Consider the following 25,472-nt stretch of genomic DNA (forward strand, 5'->3'; position numbering starts at 1 on the left):
TACAGCGTGCGCCCCCTAACGCAAGTACCCGTCTCAGGCTCTAAACAAGCGGACGTTTCGGCGCCAGCAAAGGGGGGGCTGGGTGATGGAGCTGCAACGCTGAAGTCATCCTGATTTACAGCGCTGACAGCCCAGAGAAAGAGAGAGAAACAATAAAAAAAAAATCTTTTAATAAAAATGAAAAAACTCTTGAGGCTGTTGTAGCAGCCCCCTGTCACAGTGCACCTTCTTTCTGCATCACCAACTGATAACTGATTGCCTGTGACTGGAGGCGGGGTTATAGAGGAGGGAAGCCGAGCATTCTGAGATACGCTTAAAGCTTTAACTGTTTGGTGCCCGGATTCTCAGCCACCACTACAACCCCGATGTTTCCATGTGGAAACCCTATGTACCCTGAAGAAATTGGATCTATAACAATGTAGATAAAGGCGGGGGGAGGGGAATGAAAAAGGAGATTACTTAAAATCAGGCATGTCCAAACTGCGGCCCTCCAGCTGTTGTGAAACTACATATCCCAGCATGCCCTGACAGTTTTGCTGTCAGAGAATGCTAAAGCTGTGTCAGGGCATGCTGGGATGTGTAGTTTCTCAACAGCTGGAGGGCCGCAGTTTGGACATGCCTGACTTAAATCATGAAAATTAATGAATGAAAACCTTAAATCAGACAAAACACAAAGCCCCAGGAGAACTTGGCGACTTTGACAAAGGCCAAATTGTGATGGCCAGATGACTGGGTCAGTGCATCTCCAAAATGGCAGGCCTTGTGCAGTAAGCCCCGAGGGTGCACTTACCACGGAATTCTGTTCGCACCCTCCTGAGGTGCTAAAAGTACTCTGCATTAAGTGCACCCTTGGTGCTTACTGTGGGAAATACCCTGGAAGCTATAAGTCCATGGTAAGTTCTGCAGCTAACTGAATTCACCCCATCAAATCTCCATAGAGGTGCTGCCCATAGCAACCAATCAGAATGTAGCGATTATTTAGCTAGTACATTCTATAAAATGGTAGCTAAACCCATCTTTGTAAAATCAGGTATATTTTTATTACGTAGAACAAGATAAAAGAAAACAATAACAGAAAATCAGTCAGTAACAACTACAGGGGCAGATTTATTAAGCCTGGTGAAGTGATAAAGTGGAAGGTGATAAAGTCAGCTCCTAACTATCATTTTTCAAACCCAGCTTGTAACATAAAGTCTCAGCCAATCGGCTCCTAACTTCTATCACCTTCCACTTTATCACTGCACCAGGCTTAATAAATCTGCAATAAAAACCACAGAGAGAAGCGCTGTCACTAAAGTATTAATATATTTTATTAAAAATGACCTTATTCATATATAAAAATAAGAAAACCTAAACATCCTGTGACTTTAAAAAATCTTTTAGCAGCAACACATCAAAACATGTAACAATTTGTATTCCTCACTAAGGTCTCCTTTGGAACAATGTATCAATCTACCCTTTATATAATGTATAGTAACTCTTCTGAGGAAACAGCCCCAGGATTGAGGCTGAGAAACGCGTCAAGCAATCCGTCTGATTACATTGCCCGACATTCTGCTTGGCATCCAGCTAACCATCACGAACAGAGACTGATTTCTGCAGCACGTCCCCGACAGCATCCGCCGCTCAGCGCCTCACCCAGCATCTGTTCGGCATTTGGCTCACCGCACCAAACGGAGATTCAGCTTATGATAGCTAGCAGTATGCTCCAGGTGAAGCTTGATGGAAAGTGGTGAGAGAGCATTATAGCCTTTGAATTTTTATGCCGATCTGAATGAGACTGTGAGCGTTTTATCTATTATTTCTCACAAGCCCTGCACATTCTATTGCAGTGTCCCAGAGCGGGCAGCCGGCGCCCTACGGACATAACACAATTGTTGCCCATTGCATAAGTTGGGTTTAGTATAATAACAGACTCCAAAATAGCGTCACATGCTTAATCTGTTATTGTGCAATTATAAGCTTCATAAGAAAAGCTGATCAATTCTGGACGGCATTATTGAGAAATAAGAGCTAAATAGGGATTTCACAAATAATGGAGCGGATGACATCAATGTGAATAATCCCTATATACATCACGGAAGAACTTTTAAACCCTCTACCAATATATGGTTTCAAGTGTTTCAATCAGCCCACGCGTGGAGCTTACTCTAAGGCAGTGGTTCCCAAACTGTGTGCCGTGGCACCCTGGGGTGCCTCGGGACCCTTGCAGGGGTGCCCTGGGTTGGTGATCTAGGACCAATTCCAACTATTAATTGTCAATGTAATAGGTAAAAACAAGTGCTGGTGGCTGTCAGTAATAATATAGGTGGACAAACAGAAGCAAATCTTGTCCCTCACCATATAACTGAACCTATGGATGACATATAAACAAAATTTACTTCAGTCAATATTTCTTTCTAAATTTCTCAAAGAGAAACCTTTGGCCTAGGGGTGCCGTGAAAAAAAATCTAATACTCTAGGGTGCCGTGATTCAAAAAAGTTTGGGAACCTCTGCTCTAAGGAATTCCTGTTAGTCACAAGAGTTACCATACATTATATAAAGGGTAGATTGATACATTGTTCCAAAGGAGACCTTAGTGAGGAATACAAATTGTTACATGTTTTGATGTGTTGCTGCTAAAAGATTTTTTAAAGTCACAGGATGTTTAGGTTTTCTTATAATTTTTATATATGAATAAGGTCATTTTTAATAAAATATATTAATACTTTAGTGACAGCACTTCTCTCTGTGGTTTTTATTAATTTTTGTTTTTTGAGGCTCAGCACCTCAAATAAGTGAAGCTGCAGTCAGTATTAATATCATCAGTGTCTCATAGCCAGTACACCAGCGCCTACTTATATTTCTTTGTAGATTTTTTAATAAATCTGCTCCTGAGTACCATATTACAGTTATAACAAGAACCATAAATGTAATCTAAAGTCTTTGTCCTGGTTCAGAAAGGTGAAACACGGGCAGATTTAAGAATCAGCGATATTCTTATCACTCGTAACTAATGTTAAATGGGGCTCCAGCCAATCAGTTCCTGCCATGTGTTTGAAAAATGACAGTTAGGAGCTAATTGGTTGGAATACTATTTAATATTTGTAATGAGTGATGACAAGAATATCAATCCTTGTTAAATCTGCCCCACTGTATCAGTGGGCACATAGGAGTGGGTGTGGATTGAAGGAGGCAGTACATACTGTAGATGCACAGTCAATAGGTCGACACCAAATGGTCGACCGGGTCTAAAGGTAGTTTTTGTTGGTTATTTTAACTCTAATCCTAACCCTCCCCCAAGTACCTAACTCTAACCCCCCCTTTCTGCAGCCTTAACCTAACCCTCCCCCAACCCTAACCGCCCCCTTCTGCAGCCTTACCCTAACCGTCCACCAAGTGCCCAACCCTAATAATTGTGTGTGTGTGTGGGGGGAGGGGGTTGGGGGGGTGGGGGGGGGGGGGGAGGGGGGAGGGAGGGTTAGTGTCAGTCTTTTTTGCATTGACCTCTTGACCCTTTCGATCATCTGGTCTCGACCTATTGACTATCATATCCATTTCCTAAAAGGACGCTTCTTTGTGCTCCACCGCACTGGTGGCGACCTAATGTATCGCCGGAAATGGTTAATAAAATTGTGGTCCTGTGTGCAATCCTGCACAATATTGCTATAAGGAGGCATGTCGAGCTACCTGAGAATGAGGTATTGTCCCCAGAGGATGAGGAGCCAGGTGTTCTCAAGGACACCTTCTCAAACACACATCTTATTAATAGATGAGCATTACCAAGATTGTTGGGCCCAAATGAAAACTCAATTTTTGAGAATAAAATATTCATTGAGGTTGGTGCATGACCGTTATACATTTAATTTTAATTGGGTAACCTGGACCTGCTTTCAATGCTGAACTACCCCTGATGAAGTCGATTAGACGAAACGCGTAGGGTCTGTCAGTCATAAGTGTGTAATCCAATCTGTGAAGATTCTCCCTTTTGAGCTCACACCTTACTAAGGTGAGGGAGGATCTAATATGTCACCATCACATTCTGGATAATTCTTATTGATTCATTAAGTTTTATCTTTGTACAATTTTACATTTTGTATGAAATTTGTGTTAATAAATAACAAATTGGTACTAATTGGCCTTGGGCCTCTTTTGGGTGACTTTCTGGTGAGGGAAATCCTTTCTAGGACCTCAGAAAGGCAGCAATCATTCCCCGATCTGCAGTCTACACCTGTGTTAACTTTTCTGGAAGAATTTATGAAAATAATTTTCAACTAATATCGCGCACATGGGAATTAGGTTTTATTATATATGTACTGTCTACCTACCATCCAGATGGAGGCAAGTCCACATTCGCTTTAGAAGCTTTGTTAAATCAGACCAGTAATGAATACGAGACACTTGCACTGACCTTCTAGCCTGGGATATGATGGAACGCACGGAATACAATGCTCTTGGCTTGTCAGGAGGGAGCTCTCTCACAGTATAGAGTCGGTCTTCTGCCTAATATAGAAAAAACAGTTAAATATACAACGTATTACTGTATGGACTTTTTTATTTTTATTTACTTTGTGTTAGATCTACTGCCTGGGAAGACACATTAGGGGTCATTCTGAGGTGATCGCTAGCTGCCGTTGTTCGCAGCGCAGCGATCAGGCTAAAAATCGGCTTTTCTGCGCATACACCGCAATGCGCGCGCACGTCGTACGGGTACAAAGGCCGCTGTGGTTGTGCACAGGTTCTAGCGAAGTTTTCAGTCGCACTGATGGCCGCAAGAAGATTGACAGGAAGGGGGCGTTTCTGGGTGTCAACTAACCGTTTTTTAGGGAGTGTTTGCAAAAATGCAGGTGTGTCTGAAAAAACGCAGGCGTGGCTGGGTGTTCACTGGGGGGGTGTATGACGTCATTCTGGACACGAATATGCTGAAGTCATCTCAAGCGCTGAGTAGGTTCAGAGCTACTTAGAAACTACACAAACTGTTTTTGTAGAGCTCGGCTGCACATGCGTTCGTACTTCTGCCAAGCTAAAATACACTCCCCAGTAGGCGGCGGCATAGCGTTTGCACGGCTGCTAAAACTAGCTAGCGAGCGATCAACTCGGAATGACCCCCATTACACAAGTACATATTAGGGGAAGGGGGTGTCAGTGGGATACTAAATGTAACACGTACACCTTTACCAAATACTTTTTAAAATAAAAAACATTATTATTAATAATAGTACATTTACGAACCTACTTTTTATTTTTTTTATTAAGTGCAATTTCAGCAATTACTCATTATACACTTACAGGATATTACTCATAATTTACATGCGGAGATATAAGCCATGATGGTACAACACACAGAGCTGTAGGGGAATGTCTTTATGTTACTGACCCCACCCACTCCATTACAACAGCTGTAGCTCCTCCCACGTCTTTACCACAGTGTCGCAAACGGACCTTTTACAGATCACAAAGCGGCGAACGCAATCATGAGTTGCTATGACATCACTAGCCCTTCGCCTGTGTATTTATCGACTGATCCAACAGTGACTGACAGCTTGGCAGAGGTGTTAGACAATAAGTAGCTCTGGTTCCAAACCTATAGGTCTCCATATCATTTATACAATCTAAACTATACACACCAACTCTTTTTACATTTGAAGATGTTTTGTAAGATGTGCCAATATCCTCTTTGTAATATTAACCAACAGTATTACTTAAGACAACATAACCAAGGGATGCAGTGAACAGGCTGGCCCCAGTCAGAAAAGAACATTGGGAACACCTGAGTATTTCCATATAGTAAATGTTACTATAACATTCATTGGCGATATTAGCATTTTAGGCTACTGACAAAATGAGACCATGAGGTGATTTAAAGCGAGTAAGCCCATGTCTAAATTCAACCTGTACAGATGTGCCGCAATGAAGCGAGTATTTGAGAAACACCAATATTTTAATTACGCCAAGGGCTACATTTCAAGGGGGACTTCGCATTTCTGTGCGGAGTGAATGCAGGTCTTCCAGGTAAATGGTACACTCCGTCACATGGGTGTCGGCTAGACTAGCTACCAAAAATACTACGGCGAGCTACCGGTAGCTCGCGAGCGACGGGTTGGTGATCACTGGTTTAAGCATATGTTACCCGTTTTGTGTCTCCTGTAAGGAAGTAGTGTTTGAAATATTTCCCCATGGATTCGCCCACTGAAAGAAAAACGGACCCATCTCCTGGGTGTATTTCCACCAAATTGGTACCTTCCAAAAAGAATCTGTAAAAAACAAAACAAAACAAAACCCAGATTAAGAAGCATGAACAAGAAGGGTAGAGAGAAGACACAGGTATATCACATATAGGGAAATTTACTAAGCTCCCGATTTTGTCCGAGATGGGTTTTTTTCTTCAAAGTGTCATCTCGGGAATTTACTAAACTCAAATCACGGCAGTGATGAGGGCATTCGTATTTTTTTGGAACTCAAAGAAAAAAATTACGAATGAATACACCATCGGTCAAATACGCCTGTTATTTGGTAGAACTCTGTAATTTACTAAAAAAGTGTAATTCACAAACCATGCCAGCAATAGCCAAACACTGCCGTGAAAAAATACAAATCGTAAAAAAGTGCTAAAATAAAACAGACCTGCTTTTTTTTACCGTGTTCTGATAGGCATGCACGGATCCATGAGATTCGTGCATGTTTATCAGTGGGAAGGGGTGGGAAAGTGTTAAATTTGTTGAAAAAAAATGCGTGGGGTCCCCCCTCCTATACAAAACCAGCCTCGGGCTCTTTGAGCCGGTCCTGGTTGAAAAAATATGGGGGACAAAAAGCGTAGGGGTCCCCCGTATTTTTGAAACCAGCACCGGGCTCCACTAGCCAGGTACATAATGCCACAGCCGGGGGACACTTTTATATTGGTCCCTGCGGCCCTGGCATTACATACCCAACTAGCCACCCCTGGCCGGGGTACCCTGGAGGAGTGGGAACCCCTTAAATCAAGGGGTCCCCCCCTCCATCCACCCAAGGGCCAGGGGTGAAGCCCGAGGCTGTCCCCCCCATCCAAGGGCGGCGGATGGGGGACTGATAGCCTTTTTGTCAAAATGTGAATATTGTTTTTTAGTAGCAGTACTACAAGTCCCAGCAAGCCTCCCCCGCAAGCTGGTACTTGGAGAACCACAAGTACCAGCAAGTACCAATGGTGGGAACTTTGCGGTCAGCGGTTGACCGAAAGTAACCTCACCGCTGACCACAAAGTTCCCACCACTGGTTACAATGGAGCGCATAGACGCTACATTGTATCACTGCCGTGTGCTGCCTGACAGACACTACAGGAGCACACAGCCAATCAGGAGGGTGCCACGACGTGGCGCTCCCTGATTGGCTGAAGGAACCCTCTTAGACAGAAGTCAGGGGGGGTTCCTGGCAGTCGGGGAAAGGGGTCCCATGTGAAAACATGGGGGCCCCTTTCAGTGCGTGGTCGGGTGCCCGTTTTTTTATTTTGCAAAGTACGTGGATTACAAAAAGAACAGAAGAGGACCGATCTACACTGGATTATGTGAGTATAATTTTTCCCACAGGTACCCCATGGATTCTACATGGAGAAGAGGACCGACCCTCGTGTGAACATAGGTAAGTATGTATGTTTGGAGGTGTGCATGTATGTAATAAACTTTTACTTTCAAGGTGTGTGTGTCCTGTTTTTATTGGGGTATTTTTTTAGTAGTAGTACTACAGGTACCAGCGGGCCCGGTTTTTCGCCGCATGCTGGTACTTGTGGTTCTCCAAGTACCAGCTTGCGGGGGAGGCTTGCTGGGACTTGTAGTACTGCTACTAAAAACAATATTCACATTTTGACAAAAAGGCTATCAGCCCCCCATCCGCCGCCCTTGGATGGGGGGGGGGGGGGGGAACGGACAGCCTTGGGCTTCACCCTGGGCCCTTGGGTGGCTGGAGGGGGGAGACCCCTTGATTTAAGGGGTTCCCACTCCTCCAGGGTACCCCGGCCAGGGGTGACTAGTTGGGTATGTAATGCCAGGGCCGCAGGGACCAAATATAAAAGTGTCCCCCGGCTGTGGCATTATGTACCTGGCTAGTGGAGCCCGGTGCTGGTTTCAAAAATACGGGGGACCCCTACGCTTTTTGTCCCCAGTATTTTTGGAACCAGGACCAGGCGCAGAGCCCGGTACTGGTTGATTAAATATGGGGGTACCCGTCATTTTTCCCCCCATATTTTTTCAACCAGGACCGGCTCAAAGAGCCCGAGGCTGGTTTTGTATAGGAGGGGGGACCCCACGCATTTTTTTTGGGGGGGATTTTTAACAATGTTTTATTTTTTACGAATGGTGCACAATGAAGCCCAGCACGGATCTCACAGATCCGGCCGAGATTCATTGTGTTAATGTCGGCAGTGTTTTACAATTCACTCCCGTAAAACACTGCCAAAAAATACGAATGACATCGACATCGGAAAATACGAACATGCAGAATACGACAGCTTAGTAAATTAGTCGTAAAAAATTCAAAAAGTTGCAATTTTACACTTTCGATGTCATTCGTGTTTGAACTTTAACCTCATTCGGAAAAATACGAATTTTAGTAAATATACCCCATAGTGTTCACACTATGCTGTTTTAGCAAGGTGCACTGCCCTGCCCGATTTGTCAAGGGCAAAATGTGCCCTACTAAAAAAAGCCTGTCGTGCCGCCTGAATAGATGCCGTGTGCATGCCAACTTTAAGGGGAGCGCTTGGGGGAAGCCCAGCACCTCCGCAGGTGCTCAGCACGCCCCCTTCAGTGACACCACGGTGGCTGTGGCACGCACCCATTAGTGACGTAGAGGGGGTAGGACCGTCCCCAATAGTGAAGCATGAGGGGCTGTGCCCCCTCCCCAACCAGCCGTACCCCCTTTTTGAGCTTTACCAGCCCCACACCTATGCACCCTGCCCGCCCACAATACTAGGGGAAGCACTATTAAATATTTGTAATATATTTGCTTTAAGGAGGGTACAAAAATGCAAAGCAAACGGTTCTGAACACCAATCTAAACACCAATCTAAACCCACATCTAGTATCCTGATGGTGGACACTGCTGTGGCCAGAAAGAGTCAAACCGGAGTGTTGATCCATTCAACGATCACACAGGGAAGCGTTCAGCAAATAAAATCTAAGTAAGTAGCCAATGTTCATATATTTATATTATGGTATGGTAGACTTACCATTGATAACTGTATTTCTCCTAAGTCCACAGCATCCACAAGATAAACATTGGGCTATAAAGGTAGATACAGCGGATTGGCACAAACGATCAAAGCTTTTGGCCTCCCAGAATGCAACGGGCCAGTCCCTTATATCCCTGCCTCCTGGCACAGGCAATTCAGTTGTTTACCAAAGCTCAAGGCAGGGGCATCATAGAGAGCCCTAATCAGGCGAGAAGAACACACATGTACACCCTTCCGTACAAGAAAGAGGTTAGTAGGTGAAAGGATCCTCAAATCAGGTGTTGGTAGGGTGGGATCCTTGTGGATACTGTGGACTTAACTCTATTTCTCCTATCAACGGTAAGTCTACCATAACTATTATTTCTCCTGCAGGGTCCACAGGTTATTCTAATGAATGTGTTATTGGAAGACCATGTGCTGCCTTACATATCTGTTCAGCTGACACACCACGTTGTGCTGCCCATGACGGACCTACTTTCCGAGTAGAGTGAGCAGAGACATTAGCCGGAACAGGGACAACAGCTTGAGAATATGCTTCTGAAATAGTCATCTGAAGCCACCTCGCCAGTGTCTGCTTGTAAGCAGGCCATCCTCTCTTGTGAAATCCGTAGAGAACCAAGAGAGTGTCTGTCTGGTACGATCCACGTAGATCTTTAAGGCACGGACTACGTCCAATGATGCATCTCCCGCAGAAAGGTCCAGCCATTGGAAGGTCGGGACAACAATTTCTTTGTCAAGGTGGAATTTAGACACCATCTTAGGAAGATACCCAGATTTGGTTCTAAGAACCGCTCTATCTGGATGAAGAAAAAAAAAAAAAAAAAAATCAGAAAAGGAGGTTGACATAATAATACCCCTAAATTTGTAACTCTTCTAGCTGAAGCAATAGCCAGTAGAAATAGAGCTTTAGATGTCAACCATTTAAGATCCACTTGTTTAGTTCAAATTTAGTTGAAATGGAGCACCTTGAAGCGCCTTTAGGACTAAACTTAAATCCCAAGGCACTGCAGGAGGAACAAAGGGAGGTTGGATGTGTAGCATACCCTGGAAGAAAGTGCAAACATCCTGTAGGTTAGCAATTTTCTTTTAGAACCAAACAGTCAATGCTGACACTTGCACTCACAAAGAAGACACCCGTAGACCTTTGTCCATTCCTGCCTGAAGGATTCTTAGGACTCTGGAAACTCTGAAAGACCTAGGGTCCAATTTCCAGTCACTGCACCATTGAATATAGGCTTGCCATATTCGGTGATAAATGCAAGCAGAGGATGGTTTCCCTGCTCTGAGCATTGTTTGAATTACCTGTTGTGAGAATCCTCTTGCTTTCAGAATGGAAGTCTCAAGAGCCAGGCCGTCAAAGACAGTCAATCCAGGTGCTTGTAATAGCAAGAACCCTGTGACAGTAGATCTGGACGTTGAGGGAGTAGAACTGGAGCATCCATCGACAGCCTCTGCAGATCTGTGTACCAATGTCTTCTGGGCCAAGCTGAAGCAATTAGTATTACAGCGTCCTTTCCTTGTTTTACCTTTCGCATCGATCGGTGGAAACACATAGGCCAGACGAAATTCTCATCTCACTGACAGGGCATCCACAAAGATCACTCTGGGATCCTTTGTTATTGATCCGTAACAGGAACTTTGTTGCTTTGATGGGACGCCATGAGAACCATCTCCGGTAACCCCCCCATGTCTACCAGAGTCTGGAAGACCTTGGGGTGTAAAGCCCATTCGTTTGCACGAATGGCGTGTCGACTGAGAAAATCCGCTTCCCAGTTTAGAACTCCCGGAATAAACACTGCGGACAAGGCTGGATGACAACGTTCTGCCCACCTTAACGTGCAACTTACCTCCTTGATTGTTTTTTGGCTGCGAGTTCCTCCTTGATGATTGAGGTACGCTACTGCTGTTGCATTGTCTGAGCAAATCTGAACTGGTTTCCCCTGAAGAATGCCCTTTGCCTGAATGGAGTGCCAAATAAAATGGCCCAAAGTTCCAAATATATTTATTGGCAGGCAACTTTCTTCCTTGGTCCACTGTCAATGGAAGCAAATTCTTCATGACACTGCACCCCAGCCCTGAAGACTGGCATCTGTTGTCAGAATTTCCCAATCTGATATCCAAAAGGGTCTCCCTTTGTCCAGATGGGATGTCTGTAGCCACCAGGATAATGACCTCCTTACTTCCAGAGGAAGGACCATAGTCTGTTTTTTTGCCCGATGGAAACCACTCCATTTGGAAAGGATCAGACGTTGCAGAGGCCTTGAGTGGAACTGAGCATACTCCACCATGTCGAATGTCAACACCATCAGTCCCATCACATGCATTGCTGCTTGAATGGATACCCTTTGACTGTGAGGCAGCTCCTGAATCCTTGACTGAATTTTGTATATTTTGTTCATAGGTAAAACTATTCTCTGAAGACCCGAATCCAACACAGCCCCCAAGTGAGTCATCAGTTGTGATAGAACCAGGGATGACTTTGCCCAGTTTATGAGCCAACCGTGTCTCTGCAAATCGTCTGTTGCAGATGACACTGTAGCAATTCCTGAGATTGTGCCAGGATTAATAAATCGTTGCGGTATGGAAACATCCTTATCACTTGCTGATGGAGATAAGCTGCCATTACCACCATAAATTTGGTGAATACCCTGGGAGTTGTGGCCAGTCCAAATGGCTGGGTCTGAAACTGAAAATGTTGCTGGAGGATAGTAAACCTGAGATAGTGCTAACGGGACAGTGCTATAGGAAGATGTAGGTAAGCATCCTGGATATTTAGGGATACCATAAAGTCATCTGGCTCCATGGCCAAAATAATGGAACGTAAAAAGTCTCCATATGAAACCAAGGCACCCAAATGTACTTGTTCAGTGTTTTGAGATGGAGTACGGGCCGGAACGCCCCATTTGACTTCAGGGCTAGAAACAGGTTGGAATATAAACCTTGTCCTCGTTGTGCAGGAGGAACTGGAATTATCACTCCTGACTGAAGCAACTTCTGAACTGCCTCTTGCAAAGCTCTGGCCTTCATTTCCACTGAAGACAGGATGGTACCAAAAAAAAAAAAACCAACAACCCTTTGAGGAGGGTGTTGCTTGAAAGCAAATGCATAACTGTGAGATACCGCTTCTTGCGCCCAGGCATCTGTGGTAGACTGCTGCCAGATCTGTGTAAAATGAAGAAGTTGGCCCCCCACCTTGGCGGGTGGAGGCCCGCACCTGACTTGGAAGCCAGCCCTATCTTCTGACTTGGAAGCCGGCCCTCTGGTAGCCCAATGCTTTTTAGTCTTACCAGACTTGTTAGATTGAAACGGTTTGCCATAACCATAACCCTTTCCTTTTGTTTTCCCTTGAGTTCGAAAGAGCAGAAAAGATGGAAATCTAGGCTTGGATTTGCGTGTGGAAGGAAACTTCACTTTCTTGGAGTCTGCTTCGGAGTCCAAAATACTGTTTAATTATTTACCAAAAAGAATATCTCCAGTAAAAGGCAAAGACTCCAGAACCTTCTTGTATTCTGAGTCAGCTTTCCATATACGTAGCCAAATTGCTCTGCGAGCTGCTACTGCTGAGGATGATACCTGAGAGGCAATTGTACCCATATTCAAGGCTGCTTCTTTCGTAAAAATAGCCACCTGTTTGATATGTGCAATATGGGATTATTGCTCTCCAGATGCCAAAGAAAGATCATCCGCCAATGCATCAGCTCAGGGTGCTACTGCTTTTTCCATCCAAGCTGAAGCCATGGCTGGTCTTATCATTGCCCCAGAGAAGGAGAAAATGTTTTTTTTAGAAAACCCATCTATTTTCCTATCCATGACATCATTTAATGATGTTGAAGGCAGAGGTAATGTAGATTTCCGCACCAATCGAATGACATGCGTATCTACTTTGGGAGTCACCTCCCTTTTCAAATAGTCCCCAGCCAGTAGAGGATAATGGGAATTCCATTTCTTTGGAATTATAAACTTCTTACTGGGTGTTACCCAAGCCTCTTGCATAATTTCCGTCAGCTGTTCTGACCCAGGAAATTCAGTCCTAACTGTTTTGGGACGTTTAAACACAGGTGCCTTAGCTTTTAACAAAGGCTCTGCTGCTTCCTCTGAGGATAGAATGGCTTTCATAGCACTAATTAGCTCAGGTATGTCCACTGAGCTAAGATCATCCTCATCTCTGTAGGCAGACTCAGAGTGCGATGAGTCCTCATCCTCCGACGAGTCCCCAGCAGAAACATGTGTAGACTGAAGATATTGTTTCAGGTCTATGTGATTTACTTTCCATCGGCCTTTCAGCCTGTTTTTGTTGAAAGGCTGCAGATTCCTGTACTGGGTGTGATAAACCCCAGGAGGAATGTTGCATGTAAGAGTAAATAGGGTAACCTATCCCTGATATAGGAGCTGGCATTATCTGCTCAGCTATACTGGATAATGTCTGAGCAAATGTAGCCCATGGGGGTTCCATTTGAACCTGTGCCTGCCTTGGATTATTCAGGAGGCTTTGGTGAAAAACTAAAACAGTTTGCACATAATCCATTTTGAACCAGATCCTGAGAAAAGTTAACCCAGTTTTGCAAGAAATACATGAAATGAGTGTTGGTGCTGCTGTGGAGAGTGTATCCTCCTCACTCTTGCCTCTCTTAGCCATGATAAACAAATCACACACCTGTACAGCATTAACTATAGAATTTGTGACTGAAATCACTTTAAAACTTGCTAAAGTGACATACAATCCGATCCCTCCCTGCTTTGAACCAGCATTGAGGATCGGAATACACAGAAACTGACAAAAAATAGTAAAGTCAACAATCACACTAGCAATCAGTCACAGGATATACATTAGTAGAATAAGCAATATGAGCACATATACAACTACATTTCAAGTATGTAGGAGAAACATTACTACATTACCTTATATAAGACTTTAAAAGTATTCAGTCACACAGCAAAAGAAACAGCAGTAATAATTTACAGACTCATATGCATCAGGCACTTATCCAACTATTCGTACTTAATGGTAGGTAGAGACTTAGGGGGTCATTCCAAGTTAATCGTTCGCTGGCTACTTTTTGCAGCGCTGCGATCAGATAGTCGCCGCCTATAGGGGAGTGTATTTTCGCTTTGCAAGTGTGTGAACGCCTGTGCAGCCGAGCTCTGCAAAAACATTTTGTGCAGTTTCTGAGTAGGTCTGAACTTACTCAACCCTTGCGATCATTCCAGCCGGTCTGGTCCCGGAATGGACATCAGACACCTGCCCTGCAAACGCTTGGACACGCCTGCGTTTTTACAAACACTCCCAGAAAACGGTCAGTTGACACCCACAAACGCCCTCTTCCTGTCAATCTCCTTGTGATCGGCTGTGCGAATGGATTCTTCATAAAATCCATCGCTCAGCAACGATCTGCTTTGTACCCGTATGATGCGCCTGCACATTGCGGTGCATACGCATGCGCAGTAGTGACCTGATCGCTGTGCTGCAAAAAACGGCAGCGTGCAAACAGGTCAGAATGACCCCCTTAGTGCTGTATCACCCAGCTCAGGAGAGTGGGATACAGGGAGACTTCACCCCACTTCCAGGATCGATCAAAACGTTAGTGAACGCTGAATGGGTCCACACGCTATTAGTGTACACAACCGCCCAGTGAACCTACAGTGAACTCAGACACCCAAGTGAACACAGACGCACCAATCATACAGCCGCCTATGCTTCGACTGGGTCTTTTTAGATGCACAGCGTCTCAGACGGAAGCGGGAAATCAGTTCATGGCAGGAAACTGGTCATGAAACAGGGGGAAGGGTGACCAGGGGAGCGTCTTACTCCCCACTGCTGACATAAACCCCAGGGATCGTGGCATCATACTACCCCTGAAGCCTATGATCCCTGAGGCCTAGCACTGATGTACCCGAGGTGGCAGCTGCATCAGCGTCTGTTTGGAAGTCTACATCCCGAAACAGTGTGGCTGTGTCTCGTGTTTCCCTTGCTAAGCGGAACTGATGCCTTACCTTCTCCCCATGCTCCAACCACAGCCTGGTAATGTCTGCTGGACCCGCTAGTACATCCTACACAGATGCCTGCTGAAACAGCACTGTACATGTGGGTAAGCGTCGCGACCCGGTGGGAAGTTGTTGGAGGAACTCTTCTAAGGTATGTATAAGACGCTTTTTAGAAAGATAGCTCAAAAAAAAAAAAAAAAGGAAGAGCAAGACTATAAAAATAAATCTAAATAGGATATTAATTACCTACTGGCTACCGGTAAATCCTTTTCCTCGTAGTCCGTAGAGGATACTGGGGTCCACAATAGTACCATGGGGTATAGACGGGTCCACTAGGAGCCTTGGGCACTTTAAGTAATCAATAGTGTGCGCTGGCTCCTCCCTCTATGCCCCTCCTACCAGACTCAGTCTAGAAACTGTGCCAGAGGAGACGGACATATCCTGAGGAAGGCTGTAACAGAACAGTAGTGAGATTCGAACCAGCACACACACAAACAAGAGGAAAGCCATGCTAACCAAACTTGAACAGGAACAGCAACAGATGAACCAACAACATTACTTAAAGTAACAGTGCAGGAAAAACGAAGCACTGGGCGGGCGCCCAGTATCCTCTACGGACTACGAGAAAAGGATTTACCGGTAGGTAATTAAAATCCTATTTTCTCTTACATCCTAGAGGATACTGGGGTCCACATCAGTACCATAGGGATGTACCAAAGCTCCCAAACCGGGTGGGAGAGTGCTAAGGTTCCTGCAGAACTGATTGGCCTCTGGAGGACCTTCAGTTTGGTCAAAGTATCGAACTTGTAGAACTTAGCAAACGTGTTCGAAGTCGACCAAGTAGCTGCTCGGAGGAGCTGTAAAGCCGAGACACCCCGGGCAGCCGTCCAGGAAGAACCCACCGACCTAGTAGAGTGGGCCTGTACTTTAGGATTCGGCAATCCTGCCGATGAATAAGCATGCTGGATAGTAAGCCTGATGCAGCAAGCAATAGACTGCTTTGAAGCAGGACACACAATTTTCTTGGGATCATAGAGAACAAACAGCGAATCAGATTTCCTGTGACAAGTTGTCCGCTTCACATAGATCTTCAAAGCCCTCACAACATCCAAGGACTTTGCGGTAGCAGAGGTGACAGTAAGCACCGGAACCACAATAGGTTGGTTGATATGAAACGCAAACACCACCTTAGGAAAAAATTGCTGACGAGTTCAGAGTTCAGCTCTATCTTCATGAAAAACCAAATAGGGGCTTTTGTGAGACAATGCCCCCAGTTCGGACACACGCCTTGCAGAAGCTAAGGCCAACAGTGTAATGGTCTTCCACGTAAGAAACTTTACGTCAACCTCCTGTAAAGGCTCAAACCATTCCGATTGTAGGAACTGCAACACCACGTTAAGATCCCAGGGTGCCATAGGAAGCACAAAGGGCAGTTGGATGTGCAGAACCCCCTTCAAGAAGGTCTGAACCTCAGGGAGGGAAGCCAATTGTTTCTGGAAGAAAATGGATAATCTGGACCTTCAAGGAGCCCAAACGTAGGCCCACATCCACACCAGACTGTAGAAAAAAGGAGAAAACGTCCCCGTTGAAATTCCACTACAGGAAATTTTCTGTTTTCACAACACGAGACATATTTTTTCCAAATACGGTGGTAATGTTTTGACGTTACCCCTTTCCTGGCTTGGATCAGTTGGAATAACCTTGTCCGTAATGCCTTTCCGGCCTAAAATTTGACGCTCAACTTCCATGCCGTCAAACGTGGCCGTGGTAAGTCTTGATAGACGAACGGTCCCTGTTGTAGAAGATCCTCGCGAAGAGGCAGAGGCCACGGGTCCTCCAGGAGCATCTCCAGTAGATCCACGTACCAGGCCCTTCTTGGCCAATCCGGAGCAATAAGTATTGCTTGAACCTTTTCCCTTTTTATTCTTTTGAGAATTCTTGGGATCAGTGGAAGAGGTGGAAACACATAAACCATCTGGTAGACCTATGGAGTTACCAGAGCGTCCACCGCCACTGCTTGCGGGTCCCTTGACCTGGAACAATACCGCTTTAGCTTCTCGTTGAGATGAGAGGCCATCATGTCTATTTGTGGAATTCCCCACCGATGTGTTAAGGACTCGAACACCTGCGGGTGAAGGCCTCACTCTCCCGGGTGGAGGTCGCGTCTGCTGAGGAAGTACGCTTCCCAGTTGTCTACTCCCGGAATGAAGACTGCCAACAGCACCACCGCATGTCTTTCTGCCGAGAGGAGAATTCGGGTTACCCCCGACATTGCTGCTACGCTCTTCGTTCCGCCCTGTCGGTTTACGTACATTACTGCCGTTACAATGTCCGACTGAACTTGAATGGCGTGATCTTGAAGATGTGATGCCTGTAGAAGGGCGTTGTATATGGCCCTTAGTTCCAGAATGTTCATCGGAAGAATGGTTTCCTGCCTTGACCATTTACCTTGGAACTGTTCCCCCTGGGTGACTGCTCCCCAACCTCTGAGGCTTGCGTCTGTGGTTAGCAGAATCCAATTTTGAATCCCGAACCTTCGACCCTCGGTCAGGTGAGAAGTCTGAAGCCACCACAGAAGAGAAATCCTGGTTTTTGGCAACAGACGTATCCTCTGGTGCATGTGAAGATGCGATCCGGACCATTTGTCCAGCAGATCCAACTGGAAGGGCCTCTCACGAAACCTTCCGTACTGCAGTGCCTCGTAAGAGGCGACCATCTTCCCCAGAAGGTGAATGCATAGATTCACCGATATCCGGGCTGGTTTTAGAACATCCCGCACAATCTACTGGATTACCAATGCCTTTTCCAACGGAAGGAATACCTTCTGTTCCTCCGTATCCAGAATCATCACTAGGAACGGAAGCCTCAGTGTTGGTTACAGGTAGGATTTTGGTAGGTTCAGAATCCATCCGTGATCGTGAAGTAGTCAGGTTGAGAGGGCAATGCTGTCCAACAACCTCTCCCTGGAAGGCGCTTTTATCAGGTCGTCCAGGTACAGTATTATGTTCACTCCCTGCTTGCGGAGGAGAAACATCATCTCTGCCATTACCTTGGTGAACACCCTCGGTGCCGTGGAGAGGCCAAATGGCAGGGCCGGGAACTAGTAGTGACAGTCCTGTAGTGCAAACCGTAGATAAGCCTGATGAGGCGGCCAAATTGGAATACGAGGGTACGCATCCTTGATGTCCAGAGACACCAGGAATTCCCCCTCTTCCAGTCCTGAGATCACCGCTCTCAGAGACTCCATCTTGAATTTGAACACCCGTAAACATAGGTTCAGTGACTTGAGGTTTAAAATGGGTCTTAACGAACCATCAGGTTTCAGTACCACAAACAGATTGGAATAATAACCTTTGTTCTGTAGCCGAGGTGGAACTGGAACAATGACCTGGGTTTGTACCAGTTTTTGAATTGCTGCCTGTAAAGTCATACTTGCTTCCAGAGAAGCTGGCAAGTCTGATTTGAAGAATCTGCGAGGTGGGAGTTCCTGAAACTCCAGTCTGTATCCCTGGGTGATAGGGTCTGTGACCCAGGGATCCTGGCAAGATGTTGCCCAAACGTGACTGAAATAACGTAACCGAGCTCCCACCTGCCCGTCTTCCAGGCAGTGCGGACCACCATCATACTGAAGGCTTTGAGGAAGCAGACCCGGAGGTCTGTTCCTGAGAACCTGCAGCTGCTGGTTTTCTGGGTTTACCTCTATTACCTTTGAAGGCTGTAGAAGAACCTTTGGATTTGCCTCTGAATTTCGCTGTCCGAAAGGACTGCAGAGTTGGAGAAGAGTAGGTTTTCCTAGCTGGGGGTGCTGCGGGAGAAAGGTATGTAGACTTACCCGCCGTAGCCTTGGATATCCACGTATCCAGCTCATCTCCAAAAAGGGCCTCACCTGTGAATGGCAGGTTTTCCACGCCTTTCCTGGAATCCGCATCTGCAGTCCACTGGCGTAGCCATAAGCCCCTGCGTACGGACACTGCCATGGCAGTGGTGTGTGCGTTGCGCAAACAGATTTATTTTATGGCCTCCACCATAAAGTTAGCAGTGTCTTGAATATGCTGTAGGAGTAAAATTATCTCCCCCCTGGGTAGGGAGTCTAACCTGACAACTTAGCAATGGCCTTAGTGATCCATGCACAAGCAATAGTGGGTCTCTGGGCTAACCCAGCAGCAGTGTATAAAGATTTAAGAGTAGTCTTAATCTTGCGGTCAGCTGTGTCCTTTAAGGATGCTGCCCTAGGAACAGGCAAGACTATCTTACGTGACAACCTAGACACCGATGCGTACACAATCGGCAGGTTTTCCCATTTCTTTCCATCTTCCAGAGGGAAGGGAAAGGATGTAATTAATCTTTTAGGGATCTGAAACTTTTTGTCAGGATTAGCCCAAGTTTCTTCAAACAGGGCATTCAATTACTTTGATAAAGGAAAAGTAGCTGAGGATTTATTTTTTACATTAAAATAAGATTCCCCCTCTACCTCCGCCACCTTGTCAGGAATGTGCAGAACATCTCTAATAGCTCCTATTAGGGCCTGTATTCCTTGTGACAGGATAGCATCCCCCCCCCCCCTCGCCTCCACTTCACCCTCCTCTGGGTCTGACGTATCGTCATCAGTATCAGCCTGCATGAGCTGGGCCAGAGTACGCTTTTGTGGGCAAATGGCAGGGGCTGGAGACGCTGGTATGGGAACTGAATCTCTATTAATCAGGTCATCCATAGACTTTCTTAAGAATTGCGTCTCTCTCTCTCTCATTATGGGACAATTTTGTAGAATTATTAGATATCATCCTTTTAATGGAATCTAACCATGGGGCTTCTGCCCCACTAGCCTGAGAATGTGTACTAATTTGGGTACATGGTAGAGTGTCTCCGGGGGAGGATAGACAATCTGCTTTGCAGGACACACAGTCCCTGGACATGGCAACATGAAGGGACACGGACACACACACACACACAGAAGGTGAAACACAGTTTAACCCCCACAGAGCCCGCAGGGAGACACAAAAGATGGAGCCAGCCACACAACGCCCTTGTAGCCAGGTAAAACTTAGCTGGGTCACCACACTAAGTCCCTTAACAGAGCTTGGTATTCTACAGCACCCCCCCCCCCCCCCATCCCCCCATCCAAGACCCCCTGGTACTGCTGAGGAGACATGGAGACTTGGTGGAGGAGCTGCGCTTCCCTGTGAATCCTGTCAGTGTCAGCTGCAGAGGGAAAACGGCGCTGGAGAGCTGCGTGATCTGCTCATAGTGAAGCCCCGCCCCCTTAATGGCGCTCGGCTTCCCCCTTTTTTTTTTATACTGGCCTGAGGTATTTCTGTGTCTAACAGAGGGTTAAAACCCTTGTTAGGTATGTTAGCCAGTGTGGGTAATCAGTGGTGGCTCAGCGCGCCCCTCACAACGGGACACACTACACTGTACGTCCTACTGAGCCCCCTGGAGCGCATCCTGCACTCAGAGCTGCGCTCCTACCTTTGTGCCGCCATTCCCTCCTGCGATCCGCTAACCGGGATGCCGGCGCTGTTCTCACCACTCTTATCTTCTGGCTCTGTTAGAGGTGGCAGCGTGCTGCGGGAGGGTACGCTCGCCGTGGTGGGGCTTGCGAAGGACTCCTTCAGGAGCTCAGTGTCCTGTCAGCAGAGAAACAGGACCATTAAGTCTTTAGGAAGTTGGGCGCAAATGAGCCCCTCGTGGGCTCTCTGCGCTCGCCACGCTATTTTATTCTCCCTCCAGGGGGGGTCGTGGACCCCCACGAGGGAGAAAAAGTGTCGGTATGCCGGGTGTCGGGATTCCGGCGCCGGTATACTGTGCGCCGGTATCCCGACAGTCGGCATACTGAAGACCATCCCGCACTAGGCCTTGTGTAATCAAAGCACAGTTGCTCAGTACAAACATGGCCAGCCCATAAAGGAGTGACATACTCGTCAGGGGCCATATCTGTGATTCAGTCAGACATACATACGTGTCCATCTAACTCTGCTGATTAAAATGATATGCAGCATGCCTATATTCTTTTTACATCTGCTGTATCTGCATACAAAATGGTATGTTACAGTGTTTTCTAGGAAAATATGCAGTTACAGCCACAGACACCTTAACAAAGATCCCTAATGGATTTAAACGTGTTTCTGCGGAGAGTGTGGACTTTTAAGGACCATTCTAAAGCCCGATTTACACAGTTTAAGGTATGATGTGCCTGTTTGTATTAGACTGTAGTCCAGACCTGCACCTTTCCATCTAGACACACCATTTTAACACATGCTGTCATACCTACGTGGTGTTGGACTTTGAATGGATTCCCATATGTTTGTCTTTTTTTAATTTTTGGGGGAAATTAAAATCTTCTTAAACCCAGCGTCGTTTGTGAAAAGATTTTTTGGATAGACGCAAAGAAACTGCTATATGAGGATTCCAACCGTTTTAACTGTGAGTTGGGTATGCACCATTATCTTTTGGCGATTGGTCTGAGTGGTACCAAGCTTTCTTTGAAAGAAACCTTGATATACATGTTCTATGTGCCAAGTGAGTTTTCGGTACGCCTGATGTTATTTTGGTGTTGAGATCTATAGTATACACTATATTTTCTTATAATGCCAACACTACGGTGTGAAACATTTTCCAATAGAATACTACACATTGTTATATTCTAATTTATTTATATGTGCTTAATCTGGAGGAAAAGTGAATAAGAGGAGAATTGACCACCACAGATCCAGTTAAAGAAACATTTATATGAGGAACCCAGCCACTATTTTTGTGAGTTTTGGTACATTATATCATTCCCTTTCTTCGGGTGTTCAGCTTATTTTGAAAAAGAAACCTTTATATACATGCTGTATACACTTGCCAAGTGAGTTTTTGGTATGCCATATGTTATCATTTTGGTGACGAGAACTTCGTCCTACTTTCTTCACCACTTTCTGTACATTTCCAAATAAGACAATACTACACATTGCTTTATTTAAATGTACCATTCCGGGAGGAAACATTAATAAGAGCATGTTTAATCCAGAGGACTTGTTGGTGTGCTTTATTATAGTGTTGCCTTTGTATACATTTATATTTCCTTTACCTGAATTGAGCAGTTTTTAGGCCATTTCATTGGGCGTACACCATCTTGATTTGCGCATCTGAATGTGTGTCCTGTTCGCATAGAGACGCAAATAAGAGGCATTTTAATGTAAAAAGTTGCATGAAATGACACTCAGCGCTACCAAGTCACGCCACGGTATGGCGTGACTAAAAGGGCTGTTTAACGTGCAGGGAGGCTAGTTGTGCGTGGACATGTCTGTACTTTGTTAATCACTACAAAGTGCACAAACCAGGCATGCTCAAGAATTAACCAAACATTACCATTAATTCGTTTTGGAACTTACCTGTAAAGGATGTCATTGCACATCACAACCTTCAGGGGTAATGGATGCACTGTGGATTCATTGTCTTTTTCCAAGGAGACGTTCCAAAAATTAGATCTAAAAATGTATAAGATACACGACTACTCATTTTAAATAAACTTAGGGTAATTACTTCGTATTAAGCGTTTGCAGCGCAACGATAGTAAACTCAAAGCTCATCCCAAATATATTGGGAGAAAAACAAAAGCATTTCACTAACTAAAATCAAACCACAAACAATAATAGACAGCAAGGACAATTTATGTGAAACCAATATAAAAGTATTTATCATCATCACCATCCTCATTTACAGTATTCTACTCTGAAGGGGACAAGGAGACCAGGAGAACTGGAAGCCAGGATAGTGCACGGATGAATATAAGAAAGGAGGAACCTGCCTGTGTGAGCTTATATACTAAAGGGGATGAGTGAAGAAGTGGAGGGTGGACTGCGGAAGGCGGTGGGGGCGAAGGTCAGGGGATGAGAGAAGAGTGGAGATTTAGGAAAGGTACGTACTGAGTGAACGTGTGAAGATAGTGAGACTGGCAGAAAGTCTCACTTGGCATGGGAGGGAGTATGAGTGGAGGTGGCAGATTGGAAGATGTCTTGGAGGCAGGCATGAAAGTCACAGCATTTGGTATATTCTAAAATCCGTATTGGGTGGGGGTTTTTAGGAATCTGCACTGGTCCAGATTGTACAAAAATTTGAATTCAATTGATATCAATCATATGTAACAAAATATATTCAAACCAACATGAAGCTACTGACTTCGCCTATTGAGGCTTTTAAAGTAGACTAAGGTTGGTGGTGCTCCCAGACATCAGTTCCAAAACAAACTGTAGAGAGGTTTGCGCAAGAGGCAAAAAAAGGGGGACTATTGATAATGTCTCTCAGGGGCACACTTGATTCAGTATATTGAAAAGATAGAATTTGGTAATGTGTGGGTAGGAAAAGATAAAACTTAACTTTTAATCACAGACGAAAGGATACTAAAAATATTGCAGTAAATCAGCAATATAGTTAAACAAGTATTAAACAAAAATATTGTTGACGATACAGTTTGTAACTCACTTGTATGAAGAGGGTGACAGAAAGTTTCTCTGTAAACCCCCTGATTAGTAAGCGAGTATTAATGTTTGACGTTTAGTCAAAAAGCGAAAATATAAATATTTCTGTTATCTCTATGATACTATGAAGTTATATACATGTGTATATTCATATGAGAGATAATGGAAAGCCGGCTTATATAAAATCTGGACTCCCGGAAGTGGGTTAACTGCGGTAATGGAGTACAAGGCTCGAATGGAATTAAATTTGCTGATCAGCAGAAGGTGTATTCCTTGGTGCTACAGTACCCGGTATTCCCAGAGGGTCACCCTTTCTGGTACTAACCTGGCCCAATGCTGCTTGGCTTCCAAGATCAGACGAGATCGGGCATGTCCAGCATGGTATGACTGTAGAAAGTCAGGTCAGTGCCTATCTGCTGGGGGGATGGCTAGTACTTGAGCTAATGAGGACAGATTGGTCCAATGGATGGCGTTATCGAAAGCCAAATATTTGCCCAAGAGGCAGCTTGAGCAAAAGACCACCACTATATTATTGAAAATAAATGGTGCAGAATGATATGTTTCTTTTATGGGAATTCCCCCACAAAGGAATTACGGTAAGAACAAATGCCAAATTTCCCACAAAGAAAATGTGGTGTGGCAATAAACAAGGTGATATGTCTTAATTGATGGGATATTTCTTTGAAATGGAAGGTGCCGTAAAGATTCACCTTTACGTTAATTTCCAAAATTAAACTGGATATAACAGAAAAACAATAACTCAGGAAATAATTCCGGAAGTAATTATACACATTGAATATATCATCGTAATAATACAGCCTGAGTGGATAGTACGGAAATATCAGAATTGCAAAAGTTTCCAGCAATAGTGCCCAAATGCTATATGCTGAGAAATAACATTTGACATAGGATCCAGCACATAAGCTGCCCAAGCCGCTATCTGTCTGCTTGCAGGGAAAACAATTGTGTTACAATAATTGTCACAGAAGAAATTACTGAATATATTGCGACAATGATGACTCATATGGTAGTAACATGAAAATTCACATACGTATTCAGCACATAAACTGCATTGGCAGCTATCTGTCTGTTTTGGAAAAAGTACAATTGTGTTTAAACATTCATCATGCAGATAAATCGCTGAATAGAAATATCAGAATTGCAAAAGTTTTCCAGCAATAGTGCCCAAATGCTATATGCTGAGAAATAACATTTGACATAGGATCCAGCACATAAGTTGCCCAAGCCGCTATCTGTCTGCTTGCAGGAAAAACAATTGTGTTACAATAATTGTCACAGAAGAAATTACTGAATATATTGCGACAATGATGACTCATATGGTAGTGACATGAAAATTCACATACATATTCAGCACATAAACTGCATTGGCAACTATCTGTCTGTTTTGGAAAAAGTACAATTTTGTTTAAACACTCATCATGCAGATAAATCGCTGAATAGATTGCATAAATACCATTGGCTGACTCAAATAGCACCATAAAAGAGTACCATGAAAAACCACATAGACTCCAGCACTGTAGCTGTCCGTCTATTGAAAAGAGATACAAAAGTATTTAGACAATTGTCACAATTTGTGAAGACAGAGTGTACATAAATAAACAAATGCTGGTAATAAAATTACAAAAGCAAGGTTCTCCTGCTGCAGGGATGTGTGTGATCTATAAATTACCTGACTAAGCTAATAGCTACAATTCTGAAAGTAATGGCTTAAATGCACAAGTGATGAGCTGATAAGCAATTTCCCTGCACACTGTGTGTGTGTACAATCACCGGGAAAAATGTCAGGCAACAAACTGGTTGCTAAGGTAACTGTCCCGTCTGTGCAGCATGTACA

General features: G+C 44.8%; 1 protein-coding gene and 1 non-coding gene across 3 annotated transcripts in view; both read right to left on the reverse strand.

The window, feature by feature from the left end:
- Positions 1 to 25,472, reverse strand: part of C1H5orf34 (chromosome 1 C5orf34 homolog) — a 99,851-nt gene that overhangs the window by 65,034 nt on the left and 9,345 nt on the right. For both annotated transcript variants that reach the window (XM_063961751.1, XM_063961761.1), the window contains exons 4-6: positions 22,532 to 22,627; positions 6,111 to 6,234; positions 4,392 to 4,483 (exon numbers count right to left, since the gene is read on the reverse strand). In XM_063961751.1, coding sequence (XP_063817821.1) covers positions 4,392 to 4,483; positions 6,111 to 6,234; positions 22,532 to 22,627 — 312 coding nt within the window. The remainder of the gene's footprint in view (positions 1 to 4,391; positions 4,484 to 6,110; positions 6,235 to 22,531; positions 22,628 to 25,472) is intronic.
- On the reverse strand, positions 23,894 to 24,012 carry LOC134934992 (5S ribosomal RNA). Its single transcript, XR_010179849.1, has one exon. It is a non-coding gene; the product is annotated as a 5S ribosomal RNA (ribosomal RNA).

The sequence above is a fragment of the Pseudophryne corroboree genome, chromosome 1 (genome assembly GCF_028390025.1).
Source record: "Pseudophryne corroboree isolate aPseCor3 chromosome 1, aPseCor3.hap2, whole genome shotgun sequence".
NCBI classification, from domain to species: Eukaryota; Metazoa; Chordata; class Amphibia; order Anura; family Myobatrachidae; genus Pseudophryne; species Pseudophryne corroboree.